The sequence below is a fragment of the Emys orbicularis genome, chromosome 1 (assembly GCF_028017835.1).
Source record: "Emys orbicularis isolate rEmyOrb1 chromosome 1, rEmyOrb1.hap1, whole genome shotgun sequence".
NCBI classification, from domain to species: Eukaryota; Metazoa; Chordata; order Testudines; family Emydidae; genus Emys; species Emys orbicularis.
In genome coordinates, this window is record NC_088683.1 from 89,406,459 (window position 1) to 89,425,377 (window position 18,919).

The 18,919-nt window shown below is 38.8% G+C and overlaps 1 protein-coding gene across 5 annotated transcripts in view; it reads left to right on the forward strand.

Annotated features, from left to right (window-relative positions):
* The window catches only part of APAF1 (apoptotic peptidase activating factor 1), a 71,528-nt gene extending 66,362 nt beyond the window's left edge, over positions 1 to 5,166 (forward strand). For 4 of the 5 annotated variants that reach the window (XM_065423524.1, XM_065423526.1, XM_065423525.1 and 1 more), the window contains 3 exons: positions 1,024 to 1,149; positions 2,054 to 2,200; positions 5,020 to 5,166. In XM_065423524.1, the coding sequence (XP_065279596.1) occupies positions 1,024 to 1,149; positions 2,054 to 2,200; positions 5,020 to 5,166 (420 nt within the window). The remainder of the gene's footprint in view (positions 1 to 1,023; positions 1,150 to 2,053; positions 2,201 to 5,019) is intronic. The other variant, XM_065423528.1, reaches the window with a different exon arrangement.
* Positions 5,167 to 18,919: the final 13,753 nt, after the last annotated feature.

Sequence of the window (18,919 nt, forward strand, 5' to 3'; positions counted from 1 at the left end):
ATGTTCCTAAAAATGGATTTGTGAATCTCGGTTTAGGCTTCTGTTTTTGAAAATTGTTGGCCTACTTTGTATTTTGCCCCTTGTATGTCCAAGTGTTAATTAGCAATCAGATCCTTATTGTCTGCAAGTCTGCTTTTAGACATTAAAATTATTTTGTGCAGTACTTGTAATTCAAATATTTTTATAAAAATTGTATTTCATCAGAATATGCAGTTCCTTCAAAATCAAAACACTTTGTGAAATCAAGTCTGTTTTGCTCCAATTTTGTTTTGGAAGAAAACCCGAAAAACAGGTTCCAACATGTCAAAATGTTTTGATTTTTCATTTTAAAATGACTTTTTGTTTAGAATTTTTAAAAATTGTGTATAATATATTTTTATATTATATTGTCTAAACTAAATGTTCTTAATGATTCAAAATCATTACTTTTCAGAATTTTCCTTCCAAAGAGTGTCAAAATTTTCTGGTTTGATTCCTGTTCAGAAAAAAGCCACATTTCAAAATTTCTAAATATTTTGAGAAATGGAACTTATTTTTAAGTATTATTTTACAAATAAATAGATCATTTAAGGTTCCCTTCAAGTTTCAAAGAAAATGAATAGACATCTTTATTAAAAGACCACCTCCTTTGAGATTACTTTTTGTCAGCCCTGTGAGTGGGCTGCTTAATACATGTTCCATTGTATTACACTCCAGAGTGTGCTTCCGATGTATTTTTTGATCTTATAAAATATCTTTGTATTGATTCATGAAGTTCCTTTTCCTTAATAACTTCATAAACTTTCTGTCTGACAGGTCCTGAGCTTAAAATGTGTAATAATAAAAAAATTGTGCACACTTTTTCAAATAATACCTAACAAATATGTGCCTCTCACATTTAATTAATCTGGGATTTATGTACTTTGAGTATTTTTAATCCCTATGTTAACACGTGTTTCTGGTTGGCATGGACAGATAAAATTGTGTAAATTTTCCATGAAGTATGACTTATCTTTACTTTTTTCTTAAACATTTCATTTTTAGATATGGAGCTTTGAAAGTTCATCTGTTCTTCATGAGCTTAATGGTCACAAAGGCTGCGTGCGGTGCTGCACTTTCTCCTTCGATAACAAATTCTTGGCCACTGGAGACGACAATGGAGAAATAAGGGTACATTTGGAGACATTTTAGTAATACATTGAGTCAAAACTACTCTAGGGGTGCTTAGCCGAGTGTACTTGCCAGATATGAATTTGGGTAATTATATTCTGCCTATCTAATTTCCCTATGCCATTTAGGGAATGTTGCAGGTCAGGAATAAATAGTGGATCCTTTGCCATGAAGGTGGCAGCATTATTTTGTAGTGGGTGCACAACTGAGCTGAAAGTCATCTAGAAACTATAGGCTTTAGAAAAATATCTAAAAGATTAGACTGAATAGAGGGTAAAGACTACAAAAATACAAGAAAAGAGCATTCAGAATAGATGTGCATGTGTACTCTCTGGATTTGATCTGTTTTTGCACTCTTTTTTTATCATCAATGTTCCTTGTGTGGTGGGACTCTGGATTGTCCATTTTGAGGACTCCTGGTTTACAAATATACTTACGGATTGATAGGAAAGGATTCCCTTTTTTTGGGGTTCCTTGTGAGAGTTTTGTTTTAAGTTTATGTTTTGCACAAAAAAAGAAGAAAATGTAATGTAAGATGGCTTTATGCCCATTCCTCACTTCCTGGAAGCAGAAAATATATTTGTCATGTTGACTTTGTGGTTTTTTTATGGTGGTCTAGTGATGATGATTATGGTGCTCTATAGATTGTTGGCATTCTTTACTAATTAGTCTCCTGGGAGTCAGTTGTGAATTAAACCCTCCATATACCATAAAGGTATAAGATTAAGAGTTATTATCTAAATTGCCCTCTCACTTTGCAACCAAATATAATGTTTGAAGTAAAGGTTGGATTTCTCTAGTACTAAAAAGAGAAAAAAATAAATCCTGTCATCCTTGCAGCAATACTCCTTTTTATTTAACGCCATTAATAGATTGTATATATTATTAATTATGTCTCTCTTAGATTTGGGATGTCTCAAGAGGTGAATTACTTCATCTCTGCTCCCCTGTTACTGTAGATGAAGGAGAATCAACACATGGTGGCTGGGTAACAGATCTCTGTTTTTCTCCTGAGAGTAATATGCTTGTGTCATGTGGAGGATATCTTAAGGTAAGCCCCACAAAATACTGCTTTAATTTAAAGTACGGGAATGGAAGGTGACACCCTCGGTGTCCTGGTCATATTCGGTATTTTAGTTTTAAAAACTGTTTCCCTCCCACAGCCCCCATTTCAGATTGCTTACAACTTTCTCAAATTTCTTTTGGGGATGACATTTTTTCATGCTTCGTTTCTGTCCAAAGGTTTAAAAAAAAAATTGAGTAAAATCGATTGTGTCTTTTGAGTTATTTGAATATAGCATTGGTGGGAAGCTTTCCTATATATCTTAAATGTTGAACCAGTTATGATCTATAAACCACTGTATTTGCAATGCCAGAGAAAATGGAATTGAATAATCAGTTATGCTGATCAATGGTTTCATGAGCATTTCTAAATCTCTCTGATGTTGTATCTAGCATGGTAAAACAAATGTCTTGGTAACAGAACTATTTAATAGGCTAATCAATAGAGTTTCTTTTTACTTAGAAGAAGAAAATAAAAACAACCCAAGAAGAAGTGACAAATCTTAAATGACCAGAACTATGATTAAGAGTAGAAACTGATGTTTGCAAAATACCCCTGCTAACAAATGTTCTTATATTAAGGGCATGATCATTGCTGAACATCCTCAGATCTCCTCAGTCTTGGGTGTTCGGTGCCTCCAAAACGAAATAGTTGTGTGCTCTGCACCTTGCAGGAGTGGACCCTTATTTTGTAAGATTTGAACATCAAATACTGGGGTGTTCACTTTTTCTTCATAAATACATAAGAGTTTAAAAGGAGTTGGTGATGATATGTGGTCCTGGTCTCTAACTAGGTCTCCTACAGGCTAGAATAATAATGTGGCACTGTACTTTGGAAAACATACTGTAAAAATCCTCTGAAAGGATGCAAGTTAAAACAGGAAATTGAAATTTGTCATTGGTGGAGGAACTTCTAATGGCTACGTTTGTTTAATCCTTTAGAGATTTACAGTAACTATTGTGGTTAGATTCATTGAGCTGTATCCTATTATCTGTTTTTTACACACAACTTCCAAAGATTTTAGTATGAGTTCCATGTGTGGAAGATGACGGGATATCATAGAACCATAGGACTGTAGGGCTAGAAGGGACCTTGAGAAGTCAAGTCCAGCCCCCTGCACTGTGGCAGGGTCAAGTGAACCTAAACCATTCCTGACAGATGTTTTGTCCAACTTGTTTTTAAAAGCTTCCAGTGATGGGGACTCCATGACCTCCCTTGGAAACCTACTCCAGAGCTTAAGTACCCTTTATAGTTAGAAAGTTTTTCCTAATATCTAATCTAAAATCTACCTTGCTGCAGATTAAGCCCATTACTACTTTGTCCTGCCTTCAGTGGACATGGAGAACAGCTGATCACCATCCTCTTTATAACAGCCCTTAATATATTGGAAGACTGTTATCAGTCTTCTTTTCTCAAGACTAAACATGCCCAGTTTATTTTAACCTTTCCTCATAGGTCAGGTTTTCTAGACCTTTTATCATTTTTGTTGTGGACAAATTGGAAAGAGTGTAGAAGAGAGCATCTTTCCTAAATTGTGGTGCCCAGAATCGGATCCAGTACTCTAGCTGGGGCCTCACGAGTGTCATGTAGAGCTGGACAATTACCTCCTGTGTCTTACATACAACATTCCTGTTAACACACCCCAGAATCATATTAGCCTGTTTTGCAGCTGTATCATTGATGACTCAGATTCAGTTTGTGGTCCACAATAACCTCCCAGAATCTTTTCTGCAGTACTACCACCTAAACAGTTATTTCCCATTTTATAGTTGTGCATTTGATTGTTCCTTTCTAAGTGAATTACTTTGCACTTGTCTTTATTGAATTTTATCATCTTGAATTCAGGCCAAGTCTCCAATTTGTGAAGGTCATTTTGAATTTTAAACCTGTCCTCCAAAGTGCTTGCAACCCCTCCCAGCTTGGTAACATCTGCAAATTAGATAAGCATGCTCTCCTACTCCATTATCCAAGTCATTAATGAAAATTATGTTGGGCCTTTTGTCTTTGCTAAGAATTCCAGAATCAGCTACATATTAGGGTTGGCAGCAGATGTTGGAGGGCAAGGGCAGGGGAGGGAGTGGAAAAAATTATTTTAAAGTAGTATTGAAACATAGAACTGCACCCTAGGAATTGCCATGTTGGACCAGACCCTTGATCCATGTAATCCAGTGTTCTGTCTCTGACACTGGCTAATGCAAGAAACTTGTTTGTGGATAATTATGGAATAAACTTCCCATGGGAAAGTTCTTCTTGATTCCTAGTATTTAGTGGTTAATTTATGCCCTGGAAAACTTGAATTTATATACTTTTAAACAAATTTTCTATTCTGCTAATGTAATTGGATAATGATCTCATTATCTTTTAAAATGTTTAATCCTTTTGTGACCCCAACTAAGCTTTTGGCCTTAATGATATCTTTTCACAGTAATTATGTTATATAAAAATATATCTCCTCAGTTTTGAATGTTATTTCTCAGTTTAATTTGCTCCTGTACTAAGAGAGGGGTAACAGGGGTATCTGACTTAATCTTCTTTCTTCCATTTATTTTATATATGCCTTTATCATGTCTCCTCTAAATTAAACAGCCCCAATCTCTTCAATATCTTCTAATTTGAACATCTTTCAGGCTTCTAACAATTTTTGGCCCTCTCTGAACCCCTTGTTTTATGTAAGATTGTTGACTCTTTCCTCAAATGCAGAATGAAGGAAGAAAACTTGACAGGCAACTAGGCCCACCATGCTAAACCTATTTTTATAACTTCTTATAATCTATTCCTACTAATTTAAAATGTTTCTCTTTTTATAGTGGTGGAATGTAACTACTGGAGAATCCTTACAAACATTCTACACAAATGGAACAAACCTCAAGTCAATATATGTGTCCCCTAGTTTCAAAGTATATGTGACCATTGATAATCTTGGTATTCTTTATGTGCTACAGATGCTGGAATAAATCCATTGAGCACAGTGGATATTAAAACTCATGCAACTGATACACAGAGTTTTGAGCTGGAAACAAAATTCCTCTAATCTATTTGACATTCATTAAACTGTGAAGTGTTTTTCAGTATTGCATTCATTAAATGTTTGTATGTATAATGTTTATGTAAATTTTTGCAAATGAGCATGCATTTAATCTTGTTTTTGATCAGCATTATTATTGTTAATGGTTTGTCCTTAAATTTTGATTTGCATACTAAGTATGCACCTTATTACACTGTTGGTAAAATTATATTAAGTTTTATTCAGATAGGGTGAGATAATTGTTAGCAGAAGACATAATAGGAGTATAATACATGGAAATCGTAGTTTGTAGAAGTCTGGTGGCAAATGTTTTCAGGTCATGAATGTGACTGTAAAATACCAAAAATTATGATCTTTTACTATGCATGTGTGACATTGTTTTAATGAATACAGAATGGAAAGAATTAATGACTTCGTTAGAATTTCATTTTTCAGTACAAACTTGGAATGGTTTGAGGAATATAAAAATATTTTAGAGAAGAATCAAGTAGCTCTCCACTGGTACAGCAGCACTGCTTTGTACTACTGTATTGAACCATCATGCTTTCCAGACTTATGGAGATGAGGTGCATTATAGAAGGGTAGTGAGTTTGGCTTACATAGGGAGAAGATAATTTGCTGCAGCTCCCTTTAGGCACACAGCCAAAGGGCATTGGTAATTGCATTGGTAGAGATTGTGTACTCATTTTCTAGTCGGAGGAAAGATATGATAGCCAGCTAAACTGAGAATGGAATTGGGTCAAAAGGCTTTTGTTCAGAAATACTGGTGTGTATGGTGTGACTAAAAATATAGAATTTTTCCTTTTGTTTAAGTTTAGCTTTCACTCCAGTTTGTGCCATGAAGATGATAATGTGTGCTATCCTGGTCAGCTTTGTTTACAGGGGATCCTCTGCAGAGGAATCTTTTTTGCCCCCAAAGTATGTGATTTTTTTAACATATTTGTTGATCCTGTAAAAGGTATAATGTGTCTGAGATATTCTACACTAGCTGCCTTTTTTCTTAACTTAGATTTTGTGACTATTTAATTAAATAACAAACTATTTCTAATCAAACTTAAAATAAGCCTTGTTCTAGTTTGATTCTGACTGTTAGTTAACTTGCTCAGGCAGTAATAACTGTGATTTCCTTATTGTGCAACTAATTGCAAAACCCTTTTTAATGTCAGTATTTGGATGTTGAACATGTTAAAGTGTCTTTACCAATTCTCAATTTCAATAATTGTTCATCTTGTATTTCAGAATAAATTTTAAAATATCGGTGTTTTTTCTATGACAACCAAACTTTTTCATTTCTTCATCTATAATCTTCTGCAATTAGACTGTATTAAAGCAATATTGAATACGGGTAATGTAATGAAGTTATACAGTCAGACATGTAAAAAAATGTAATTAAAAATAAATGTAAGAGAAGTGTGTGTGGTTTTTTTGTATATTGAATATGTATATGTAAAGCATTAAAAAACAATCCAGGCTGCTTCAGCCTAATTTGTGACTAAATCTTGGAGCTCTTCAGTTTATACTTCATGGGGGCAGGGCAGGGGGTTCAAGGATGAAAAAAATGCAAAGTTTGCTGAAATTCTTTTTCTTTTTCACGAGCAACATGCACAAAAGAGAAGCAGAGACAAATAATCTCTCCATGTGTGTTACCAATCTAAATACATAAAATATAATGAAATTTCAAACTGCATAAGATAATGCTTTGCAAGTTAAGTAATAAAGTCAGCATTAAATAACAAAGGTTGAAGGAATATAAAAAGGTAAGGGGTGGGATTCTGGCCTCCAGTATGCCACTCCACCCCTGTGCTGGCCCCTCCCAAGCCATGCTGCAGCAAGTGGAAGCTGGAGCACTGAGCAGCAAAGGAGATTCTTGGCTGCTCCAGGCTACAGAGCAGCCCATAGATGGTGGCTATAAATTACAGCAGCGCTTTGCAGCTCTAATTTACACTTGGGACCATACTAGCAGCCCAGAATCCCAAGGGTGCAAATGTGGCTTTAATCCACCTTCACCTTCCATGCTTCTTCCTCATAAAGGCATAGCACAGAAAGTCAGCCAGCATTTCAAATGTATTTGAAAGCAGCCAGCCAATTAGGTAATGAGCTACAGGAAGGATGTGTCACATGAGCTACAACAGAAAGGCACTCACACTAAAAGCAGTGAGATCATGGGGTGGGGGGACAGGAAAAAGCCTGGTGCTATATTAGTGGAGGAAGTGAGGAACAAAGTAGAGCTATACAAAGTCTGTGAGAGATGGGAGTGAATCCCTGGAGGATTTTAATTTTAAACTGGGTCCTAAAATGAATAGGGAACCAGTGTAGGCATTTGAGGGAGGAGATGATGTGGGATACACTGTTTTGTGCATGAAGGCAAGGCTGTAGCATTCTGCACATGTTGCAACCTGGACAGCTAAGTCTTGGAAAAGTAAGTGTAGGAAGTTGTAAGGCAAGAATAGAAGGTGGTACGATTGAGGTTATCTGTAGAGGTGGAGTCAAAGCAGTAGTTCATATAGGCAAACAAGGCATTGGTGTAGGAATGAAGGGAAATACGTCTTTTGTAGTTAAAGATCTATAGCAGTTGTGAGAAGGCCTTAAAGAAAAAAAATGTAACTGGCAAGATAAGCTGCAGATCTGCTGAGTTCAAAATGTAACTGATAAAAGAAGCCTCTAATTGTCCAAACCTGTTCTAACAGACAAAGAATAGTTTTGTGATGTGTTAAACTTTTATTGACCCCTAACATACCAATGCTATATTGAAGAAAGGAACCCAGTCATATTCTTGTCTGTTCCTGGCCTAAGAGAGTCCAATCCCAAATTGCCCAAAACTCTTTTTTTGCAGAAGTCAGCAATTGGCAGTGGCATTGCTGTTCGTTGAAAGGTATAAATGGTGAACTCTTGAAGGGGTCATTAATAGTACCTGCCCTAACCAAGTTGGAGCCAGCCAACATGGATGAGAGTACCCCCAAGGTCTAGTCCTTTTGTGAGTATCTTAATCAAATGTCTATGAATGTCTTTTACTGATTAGATGTAGTAATTATTTAGGCTTTTAGACATGGTTAGAGCAATTATATAAACGCCATTTGGCCTTTGGATTTAATAAAGGAACTTATGGTTGAATTTGTGTCATGGTGGTGCCCTCTGTTGACAATAATTCCAACAGCTGGCAATCGGTAGCCTTGTAAATATAGCTGATGAGAGAAGAGTCAATAATGTTGCTCAAGTTTCTGAACAGAGGAGACAAATAGAAGATGTGAGCTGTGAAAGGAGAATGAGAGAACATAACATCTACATGCTACTTCACATAAAATCATATTGCTAAAAAAAATAAAATGAAATAGGGGCCAAATATACCAGCAATTTCTTTTAATGAAAAGCAATAACGCAGTTAAAAGACAGTTTTATAGCAACATATAGGGGGGAAAATACAGCTTGCTCAGCAAATTCAGTAGTTTTCCTTGATGCTTAGCTATATTCCAATTAACACAAAAGGAACAAAATTTAGCCAGAAGCAACTTATCTAGATAGCGTTAGTACTCCCATTATCTCTTGTAGTGCCAGATCAAATAGAAACATTTCTCCCTCCAAAACTAATAAACCAATTAATGAACATCTCCAGTTTTGTTATCTAGTCTCCTTATCGTCAGCTAAAATCAATAACATCATCATCCTCAGTCTCTGGATGATGTTGTGTTTTAAGTATTCTTTTCAGAAACCACTTTCCTTATCTAAGCTGCTGCAGAGGTTTTCTGTCACTTCATTATCTTTAAACGCTGCCCTTAACCCTTTCACAAATCTTTGCTTTCTTGAGTTTTCTTACTAAGGAGGAAGGCTAGACAAACCCACCACAATACCAGTGTTTTCAAGAAACCTTACATTGCCTTAACTTGCACTATCACTTTAATTACATTTCTCATTGTTTTGTCCTTTCTAATCTGATGTTCTATATCACACATTCATTTTAATAAGACTGATTACTGCTTCTAATGTCTTCTTTGTGCTAAGGACCCCAAATCTATTGAGTACTTGTGTGCAACTTGGAGGCCGAAAGAATCCTGTCAGTCACAGATAGCAGGGGACTGGTGGTTCAGGGAGACACCCTCACACACACATACTGCAGAGTTTTCCTGAGGGAAATTCCAAATTTTATTTCAAATGATTAGACTAACAGTTCAGTTTAATAATGTGTTGGTCTAATTCCCAGCCGTGTCACAGGGCTGCATTTGATTGTTGGGGAGATTGTCCCCTCAGTTCCACTTCTCCTTCTGAGGCACTTCTAGCAGATGGTGCTCCAGCAGGCTTCAGGGAGTGAGCCAGGATAAGAAAGCGAGAAGCAAGATGCAGGCTGTGCCAGATGGGGTCATTTCAGCCCCTTCTTCCCTTGTCGTGCCATGCCCCTGATCCCGTAGACATCCCTACACTAGGGCGTGGGGAAGGGAGGCCTTGGGAAGCAGTCTAATGGCTGTCATCCCAGGGTAGGCATTGTGGAGAATTCTCCCCTAGGAGGATACAGAGCTTTCAGAGCCCCTTGCCACCAGTCTGGCCCTTTCATGCTTCGGAAGGGGGTCTGAGCAGTGTGCGGGTCTTGCCCCATATCTGCTTTTGAGAGTTCCAACAGTTTCTCAATCCAGAGCTGCTTCTGATAACACTCTCTCTGCAGAATTTCCCTACCTGGATGCTTGTTTCCTTAATGGCTCTGTCAATACAGGGCTTCTACACAGTACTTCAGCTTCTGTCGCTCAATGTGTAGCTTTCCCTTTTTGAGGCTCTGTTAACTCTCGCTCTCTCAATGCAGTTTCAATGCCCCACTCCTAGCAGGGGAATAACTGGACCTCCCAGATGTAGCCAAAGATGAGAGGCAATAAACAGTTTCCCTTAGTGCTTCAAACCCAGTTATATAGGGCAAACTTACCCAAAGATAAGATTCTTTGAAAAAAAAATTTCCAACTGTCTGTCTAGACTGTTAACTCATAGTGACTGTTACATATTTCCATGTTTTTTTCTTAATAGTCCTTAATAATTTTAAGGCTCATGTGGTCAAAGGCACCTCAGCTCCATTTCCATCCAAGAGTTTTTTAGAGCCAGCACATAGTGTTCTCTGCATAAACTTACAAATCATTTTTACATATATATACTCTGCATTGGTATATAAACCAAAGTTTGGCTATTGGTGTTATAAAATGTATTTCCTGGTTGACAGTAGCTCATTGCTCCTGATTTCTATATTATATTTGTGGGTTGTGTCTTGTTGAGTTAGTGAGTTTGGATTTTTTTTAAAAACCTGGTATTCTTTTAAACCTTTGTGTGTGTAACGGATGGGAGAATCTGAGTGTCTTGTGATACTTTCAAACTAATTTTTGGAGTGGCGGTGTTTACAAAACTAATTAGCTTGTTAATCTTGTTTCCCTGTAACTTCAACCCAGTGTATGTGGTCCTGCTCCCAAGAGCAATTGAAGACTTTTATTTTTTTTCTAGCTGAAGAGAAGCTTATGCTGTGTACTAGAGAGAACTCCATCTCACAAGCTAGGGTGTCACAAATGGATTCCTTCTATACACTATACATTGAGGCTTTTATTCTATCTTTCTCTTTTGTGCTCTTTTCCCCACAGTCTGTCTGTGTGTCTATTTTTTCTCTTCGGCATTTTCCGGTTTCTTCATAGATGAACATAAACTCAATAGTAGTGTTGGAGCTCAGATTGAACTTTTGAACCCATGGTGTTTAAATTGGCTCAAAATGAGGCAAGCCAAATTTATACTTTCCAGCTGTTTGAGAGTGTATACTATATAGGTGGTATATCTAATATTTTATAATACACACCTGCATATGTAAATATTATATACTGTTTGGAAGTAGTTTGCTCCTACTAACAAAGCTATAATGTAGCTGTAGGGGAACAAGCAATTTTTTTTCATCTTACACAATTGTTTGTATAGGTATTTCTGGAGTATTCTAATAGACAAGAGTGTGGATCTGTTATACTACACTTTTAAAAATGGAAATTGCTTACCTGTAATTCTTATTGTAGTTATAATTGGTAGTAATTATAGCAGATCCATATTCTTCTTCTCCACTAGACTCAAAGTTTATTAAATGTTTGTATTCTTGAAAACCTGCTGGTTTAGGGCAGTTTACTGGCTCAGCCTTTAGCTGTGTGAAACATTCTGAATATTATTATGCATCGGGAGTAGGGATCCAAGAGTATGGAACTGCTACCTTCAGAAAGAGAGCGCATTACAGATAATTTTCTTTTCCCAGGCATGTCAGAGTTAGAACAGTTTATGAAGAAAAGAATAAAACTCAAAATTACTATGAGTGTTTGCTCATGTTCATATACCTCATTCCAAAGGGTAAGAAGAAAGATTAGGGGAGTAGGAGGAAATTTGTTTTTGGTTTAACAACCGATCCCTAGAGAGGGATGTAATAGACAATATGGAGGAGCTGACATGATTTTAACATAGGATTAGAAAATGCCTAGTGTGTGGTGGTGGTTTTTTTAACAGAACATTTGCGGAAAGAACGGATGATCAATTATAGATAACTTTCCATAGGCCTGTATCTCCAGAATACAGAGCAATTACCTCCTGTTTTTTGTTTTGTTTTTGTTTTTAAAAAAAGCTTCTGAAGTTTGCATCTCTCTGTTGGTCAGCGCACAGGCAATAGCATTAGTGTGTTCATGTGACTCGATTGGATGTTCTGTGCAGTTCACTTAGGACTACAGGGCTGCAGTTGAGGCTTATAGATCCAGATGTGTGAACAACAGATATTGGAAGCAACTTCTAAAAGTAAGTTGTCCGACATGTGAATTGCTCAAGAGTTTCAGTTTATGAGTGGTGTGAATACTATACATATTAGGATATAAACTTATGCTGATTAAGAGAAGTGAGGTAAGCTTCTGGCTGACTTATTAGGAAAGCTTCAATCCATTTTTTAAAAATAGGCACAATGTAATTTCTTTGCTACTTTGAGGTACCTACATTTTCATAAATTATTTTAAAACATTAAAATACCTGGTAGGTGCTTCACTATATTAATTTCTCAAACAGAAGCAAAAAAACTATGTTCTTTCATCTGCTCTAAAACTAGTGAAAAGAAGGACTGAATAAAACTCATTTAGCTGGTTTTGGAGGGGGTCAGCTGTCAAACTGCTGCTGTGACTCAATAGCTGGTCACTGGAAGCAATACATTTGAGGCAAATCTTCAGGGTACAATGTTCTTCCTTTCAAAGTTACGTGTTGTGGTGGGTGGCAAGATAGAAATCTCTGCTAGAGCTTCTAATGTCATTGACTATCACAGTACCCAAAGAAAGATCCTCTCAGGGGATGACTGCTGGAGACAGATGCAAACTGATTGGCTTATGGAAGCCACTAAAAAGGGCCTTTAACTCTTTGTGTAATAAGTTAGCAGTCTGGCCAGGAAATTTTAATTTGGCTTGGGAAATGTATTAATAACAACATATGGTAACAAGTAAAAAATCTGCAAACTTATGATCATATCATCTCTTTCCACAGCAATACCTATTGAAGGGAACAAAACTTTCAAACTCTCAGTCAGGGTAGGGTTTCCTCCTTTGTACCCCTGGAATGCACAGGGGCTTTGGTTCTTTAAATCCCAGATGATACCAAACTGGGAGGGATTGCAACTGCTTTGGAGGACAGGGTCATAATTCAAAATGATCTGGATAAATTGGAGAAATGGTCTGAGGTAAACAGGATGAAGTTTAACAAAGAAAAATGCAAAGTGCTCCACTTAGGAAGGAACAATCAGTTTCACACATACAGAATGGGAAGAGACTGTCTAGGAAGGAGTACGGCAGAAAGGGATCTAGGGGTTATAGTGGACCACAAGCTAAATATGAGTCAACAGTGTGATGCTGTTGCAAAAAAAGCAAACATGATTCTGGGATGTATTAACAGGTGTGTTGTGAGCAAGACACGAGAAGTCATTCTTCTGCTCTACTCTGTGCTGGTTAGGCCTCAACTGGAGTATTGTGTCCAGTTCTGGACACCGCATTTCAAGAAAGATGTGGAGAAATTGGAGAGGGTCCAGAGAAGAGCAACAAGAATGATTAAAGGTCTTGAGAACATGACCTATGAAGGAAGGCTGAAAGAATTGGGTTTGTTTAGTTTGGAAAAGAGAAGACTGAGAGGGGACATGATAACAGTTTTCAGGTATCTAAAAGGGTGTCATGAGGAGGAGGGAGAAAACTTGTTCACCTTAGCCTCTAAGGATAGAACAAGGAGCAATGGGCTTAAACTGCAGCAAGGGAGGTTTAGGTTGGACATTAGGAAAAAGTTCCTAATTGCCCGGATGGTTAAACACTGGAATAAATTGCCTAGGGAGGTTGTGGAATCTCCATCTCTGGAGATATTTAAGAGTAGGTTAGATAAATATCTATCAGGAATGGTCTAGACAGTATTTGGTCCTGCCATGAGGGCAGGGGACTGGACTCGATGACCTCTCGAGGTCCCTTCCAGTCCTTGAATCTATGAAAAAAAAACCATAGATGTCCTAGGAGTTGTGGAGTTCCACAGACTTGGCAAAGCTGCCTATGCCACCTATGTGCCTCCCGTTAAGTCCTTTGCCACTGGCCCCCAACATTCCTGCAAAGGGTGGTTCATATTTCAGACTGGGTCACTTCACTATGCTGGTGGAGGAATCAGTGCTGTGAGGAGATGCTACTGCAGAGTTGCTATTGCACTTCAGACTTGATACGATAGAAATGTGTGTAGACTGTTTAAATGCTTTGTTCCTACTGAAAAATAGAGAAAAAGGATTCTAAAAACACACTACTTTTGCTTTAAGGCTAGCTGATCAGTGTGTGTCACTGGCCACAGCTTCTGAAGGGAAGAACAGCAGGTGACTGAACTCAGCCAGACCTACTGGGTAAAGGTGGTTGATACACAGGTTACATTAGCCTATGGCCCAGTGTAGGAGTGGGGGAATTGTGAGGATGCATTCAGAAACCACAAAGAGGACAGAGATGAAGCTAGTCCTGTAATCATAACAGCGGTGCGCTCTAGACTGGTGAATTTCCAGTAAGTGACAGCAGCAGTAAAAACAAAAGCATTGCTTATTTTGTAGTAGGAACAAAGCTTTTATTCTTGTGTGCTCTCAGTGGTTTCCAACCTGTGGTCTGCAGACCCCTGGAACAATTGAGGGGAAGTTGTCTCTTCAGTGCTCTAAAAAAAATGACACCGCGACAAGAAACTGTTTCCATCTACCCTCTCCCACACACATGGATGGCATTTAAGCAGCTGAGGCACTCTGGGGTAACAAATTTTATGAAAGGTCATTCAAATGTGATCAGATTCAAGTGCCACTGGAGATAAGGACCAGGAAAATATCAACACATTAAGCAAAGCCGGGCGTTACAATAGCTATGTTCCCACAGAAAATTGTTCTTAATTTAGAGTTAGGAAATGCATTTAGGCAGCCTTATCAGTATAATCATTGGGGGGGGGGGGGAAGGGGAGAAGGATCAGCAGTTACACCAGCATTGCCATTCATACCAATCTCTGCTCAGATGCCATAGTACCCAAACACAATCCAGCATTCCAACACAAACTCTCTACAGTTCTGACACAGAACTATTCACACATCTGATTCCTGACAATCCCCCTCAAACACAAAACCATAACTCCAACCACAGCCAGATTAATACTCCCAGATAAAAATTATGTTAAAATAGAAATAAGGGTAAGAGTACAAACAGTAATTTGGGGGTAATAATACATTATAGGGTTGTCTCATAACAATGAATTTCCTAGGTTTAAATTTGAACATAGATTCAAATATGCTAAGGTATGGTAAAACACAGGACACCCAAACAACCTTAAAACTGCAATGCAGTGTGGTTATTGCATAAGGCACTGTAGTGTTCATAGTTTCAGAAATTTAACTTGTTTTTAAAAACCAGTTTAATCAATTTCTTCTCCTCATGGTGTCACTACAGGACAGAGTTAAGGTTGTTTAAGTGCCCTTACTGTGCATTTCTATACCCTAGCATTTTTAGATTTCTTTGGATGTTAACCTTAACTCTGAATTTCCAGGGTTTATAATGCTTGTTTTGGGGATGATTATAACATCTCTGTAATGTATTTTACTTTGTAACTAATGTACCCTTTCCCTGTTCTTAACAGTTTTTGTCTTGGAATTTCTGTGTCTTTTTTAAAAAGATTAAAAATGTCAAAAATACATAAACACTGGACAAGAAACCCAAATCGAATCTTACTGTGTAATATTTCTAATAATTTGAAGCAATGATGAATCATCAACAGTCAATCTTAACTTTTAGGGCAGGGGTAGGCAACCTATGGTATGTGAGCTGATTTTCAGTGGCACTCACACTGCCCATGTCCTGGCCACCGATCTGGGGGGCTCTGCATTTTAATTTAATTTTAAGTGAAGCTTCTTAAACAATTTAAAAACCTTATTTACTTTACATACAACAATAGTTTAGTTATATATTATAGACTTATAGAAAGAGACCTTCTAAAAATGTTAAAATGTATTACTGGCACGCAAAACCTTAAATTAGAGTGAATAAATGAAGACTCGGCACACCACTTCTGAAAGGTTGCCGACCCCTGTTTTAGGGCCAGATTCACCTGAACAGGCATAGTGCAAAGTAGCCATGCTGGCGAGTTACCCTGGTGTCTCCATAATATTTTACAAGTAGATGTGCCTGTGGTGTTAAAGGCTACAGTGTATTAATTGTACATGAAAAAGAGTCCCTCAGTTACACCTGTGAAATTGCCTCATCAGTGTAAGGTCTCAGATACCTGTGCATGAGTTCAGCACATAATCCAAAAGGGAAGTTAAAAGCTATATAATCAGGGTCACTGTGCAGCCTACCATGAGTCAATGTGATGTGACAGAAACAGCTACAAGCATGGTTGAGAGCTCCTTTGTTTAGAATATCATCAGGTTGAATCATCCCTGGGGTTTGTGATCTGTTACCATCCAATGTTTAAATTCTCAGCCATTTTTTGGCTTTTTTATATTTTACAAATTAAAGCCTGGTGTGTTGTACAGGTGTCATCTAGTACAAAATGGAGTTCACAATTTGATCCAGACCCGTCCTATTATCACAGGTTCACCTTCGCTTACCTCTTTAAGCCGCCCTCTCCTGCTTTCCACTTTCTGTCCAGTCTCTGTCTACCTTCTGCAAATAATGACAAAAATCCAGCATGACCTTACCTTACCACAGTCACAGACTGATGGTCATGGCCACTGCTGCTGAGCTGTGGGAGCTAACGGACAGGGGTGTTGCTGTGCAACGCTATGGCTCAGCAGGAGCTGCAGCCCGTGTCCCCTAGTTGTTGGGTGTGCAGGCACACAGGGTCACTCTCTACCTTCAGTGCAACAATGGCTCTTCTAGCCCCTAGGCTAGGTCAGTGACCTAATCCCAAAGCCCCAGGCCAGGCTCTACAAAGCCTGACTTAGGGGTTGCAACACTCAGCATTGCAATGACTAACTTTCAGGTGCTTAAAAAAATCATTGAACAGCAGTGGGAACCACAAAGCCTGACAGAGTCCCGAGGCTCCCTATATAAAAAAAACAAGGCGAGAGAGGTGGCGAAGAATGCAATCCACAAAAGCCAGCATGGTAATCAGCTCACCACCTGAAATGCCAACGAGAGGGATGTGTCCTTACTCCCTCCCTTTGCTCAGTTAGGCACCTTAGTCCAAGCTGTAGGGAGGTACCGCACTCTGCTTGCTATTCATAGCCAGGAACCCCTCTCTTGGAAACAGGCAACGTGGGGGCCTAAGTTGTTTTTTGTGAGAAGGACTTAAATGTGCCTGCTGCTCTACATACAAAATGGCTGCATGAGGCAGGGGTGACTTTATGCCTTTCAGCCCAGAGGTTAGAACACTCAGCTGGGATGTAGGAGACTCAGGTTCAATTATCATAAGATCAAAAGAGCGGCCATACTGCCTCAGACCAATGGTTAATCTAGCCTGGTAACCTGTCTTCTGACAGTGGCCAGTGCCAGGTGCCCCAGAGGGAATGACCAGAACAGGCAATCATCAAGTGATCTATCCTCGGTCGTCCAACCCCAGCTTCTGGCACTCCAGGCCTAGGGACATCTAGAGCATGGGGTTGCATCCCTGACCGTCTTGGCTAATAACCATTGATGGACCTATCCTCCAATAACTTACCTAATTTCCTTTTGAACCCCATTATCCCTTGGCAACAAGGTCCACAGGGTGACTGTGCGTTATGTGAATAAGTTCTTCCTTTTGTTTGTTTTAAACCTGCTGCCTATTAATTTCATTGGGTGACCCCTGGTTCATGTGTTATGTGAAGGAGTAAATAACTTTCTCCACACCACACCAGTCATGATTGTATAGACCTCTATCATATTCTGATCATTTATTCCTACCTTTTGTTTCCTCTCTTTTAACCAGTGACTGATTGATGAGAGGATCTTCCCACTTATCCCATGACAGAGCTTATGGTACATTCTATTTTCCTCAGTAGGATTTGGCTTCCAACGTTTAAAGGAGTCTTTTTGCCTCCAACTGCTTCTTTTATTTCGTTTAGCCATAGTGGCATTTTTTTGGCCCTTTTACTATGTTTTTTTAATGTGGGGTATATATTTAATTTGCACCTCTGTTATATTGTTTAAAAATGTGTCCATGCAGCTTGCAGGCATTTCACTTTTGTGACTGTACCTTTTAATTTCTGTTTAACTAGCTTCCTAATTTTTGTGTAGTGCCCCTTCCTGAAGTTAAATGCTACTTGGGTAGACTTCTTTGGTGTCCCTCCCCACCCCAAGGGTATTAAATTTAATTATATTATGGTCACTATTACCACGCAGTTCATCTATATTCACCTCCTAGAGCACATGGTGTGCTCCACTTAGGACTAAATTAAGAATTCTCTTCTCTTGTGGGTTCCAGGACTAGCTGCTCCACGCAGCAATCATTTATGGTGTCCTGAAACTTTAGCTCTGCATCCTGTCCTGAGGTGACATGTACCCTGTCAATATCAGGAGAGTTGAAATCCCCCATTATTTTGAATTTTTATAACCTCTCTAATCTCCTGGAGCATTTTCCAATCATCTCCCCTCTCTATGAAAGGGAGAGAGAGGATTTGAACAGGGGTTGCCCACCTCTCAAGAGTGTGCTCTATCTATTGAGCTGTGGGCTGTTCAGAGGTGGGCTTGTTTCAAACTCTCTTGCTGAAGCTGTTCCACTGTGTATAAATAATTAGAGTCATCAGAGCAGGGGAACTGGACCTTCCAGGTGGGTGCCCTCACCACCAGGCAGATAGACACACATGCTCTCTCTTTCCGGTCCAATGACTCTTTGGTTATCTATCCAAAATGGAACATCTTCAACAGGAGAGACTGAGGAAGCCCCCTTCCCCCATCAGGCTAGCCCATAGTTCAGTGGTTTGAGCACTCATCTGAGAGGCTTGGAAGACCTCTGTTCAAATCTTTTCTCTGCATCAGGCAGATAGGGAAAATTGAACCTCTGTCTCCCACAGCCAAGCTGAGGGTGCTACCAGTGAGCTAAAAGTTATATGGTGAGCAGTACCACCACCTCGTCCTTATTTTTGAATGGGACCCAATCCTGTAGGCAAGCTCTGAGCACGCCTTGTGGTTTGGGCCACCAGGTGAGCTAGGTGGAGGAATGCCTGGTTCACAGATCACACTGGGTCTTAGGCAGGAGGTAGGTGCTCT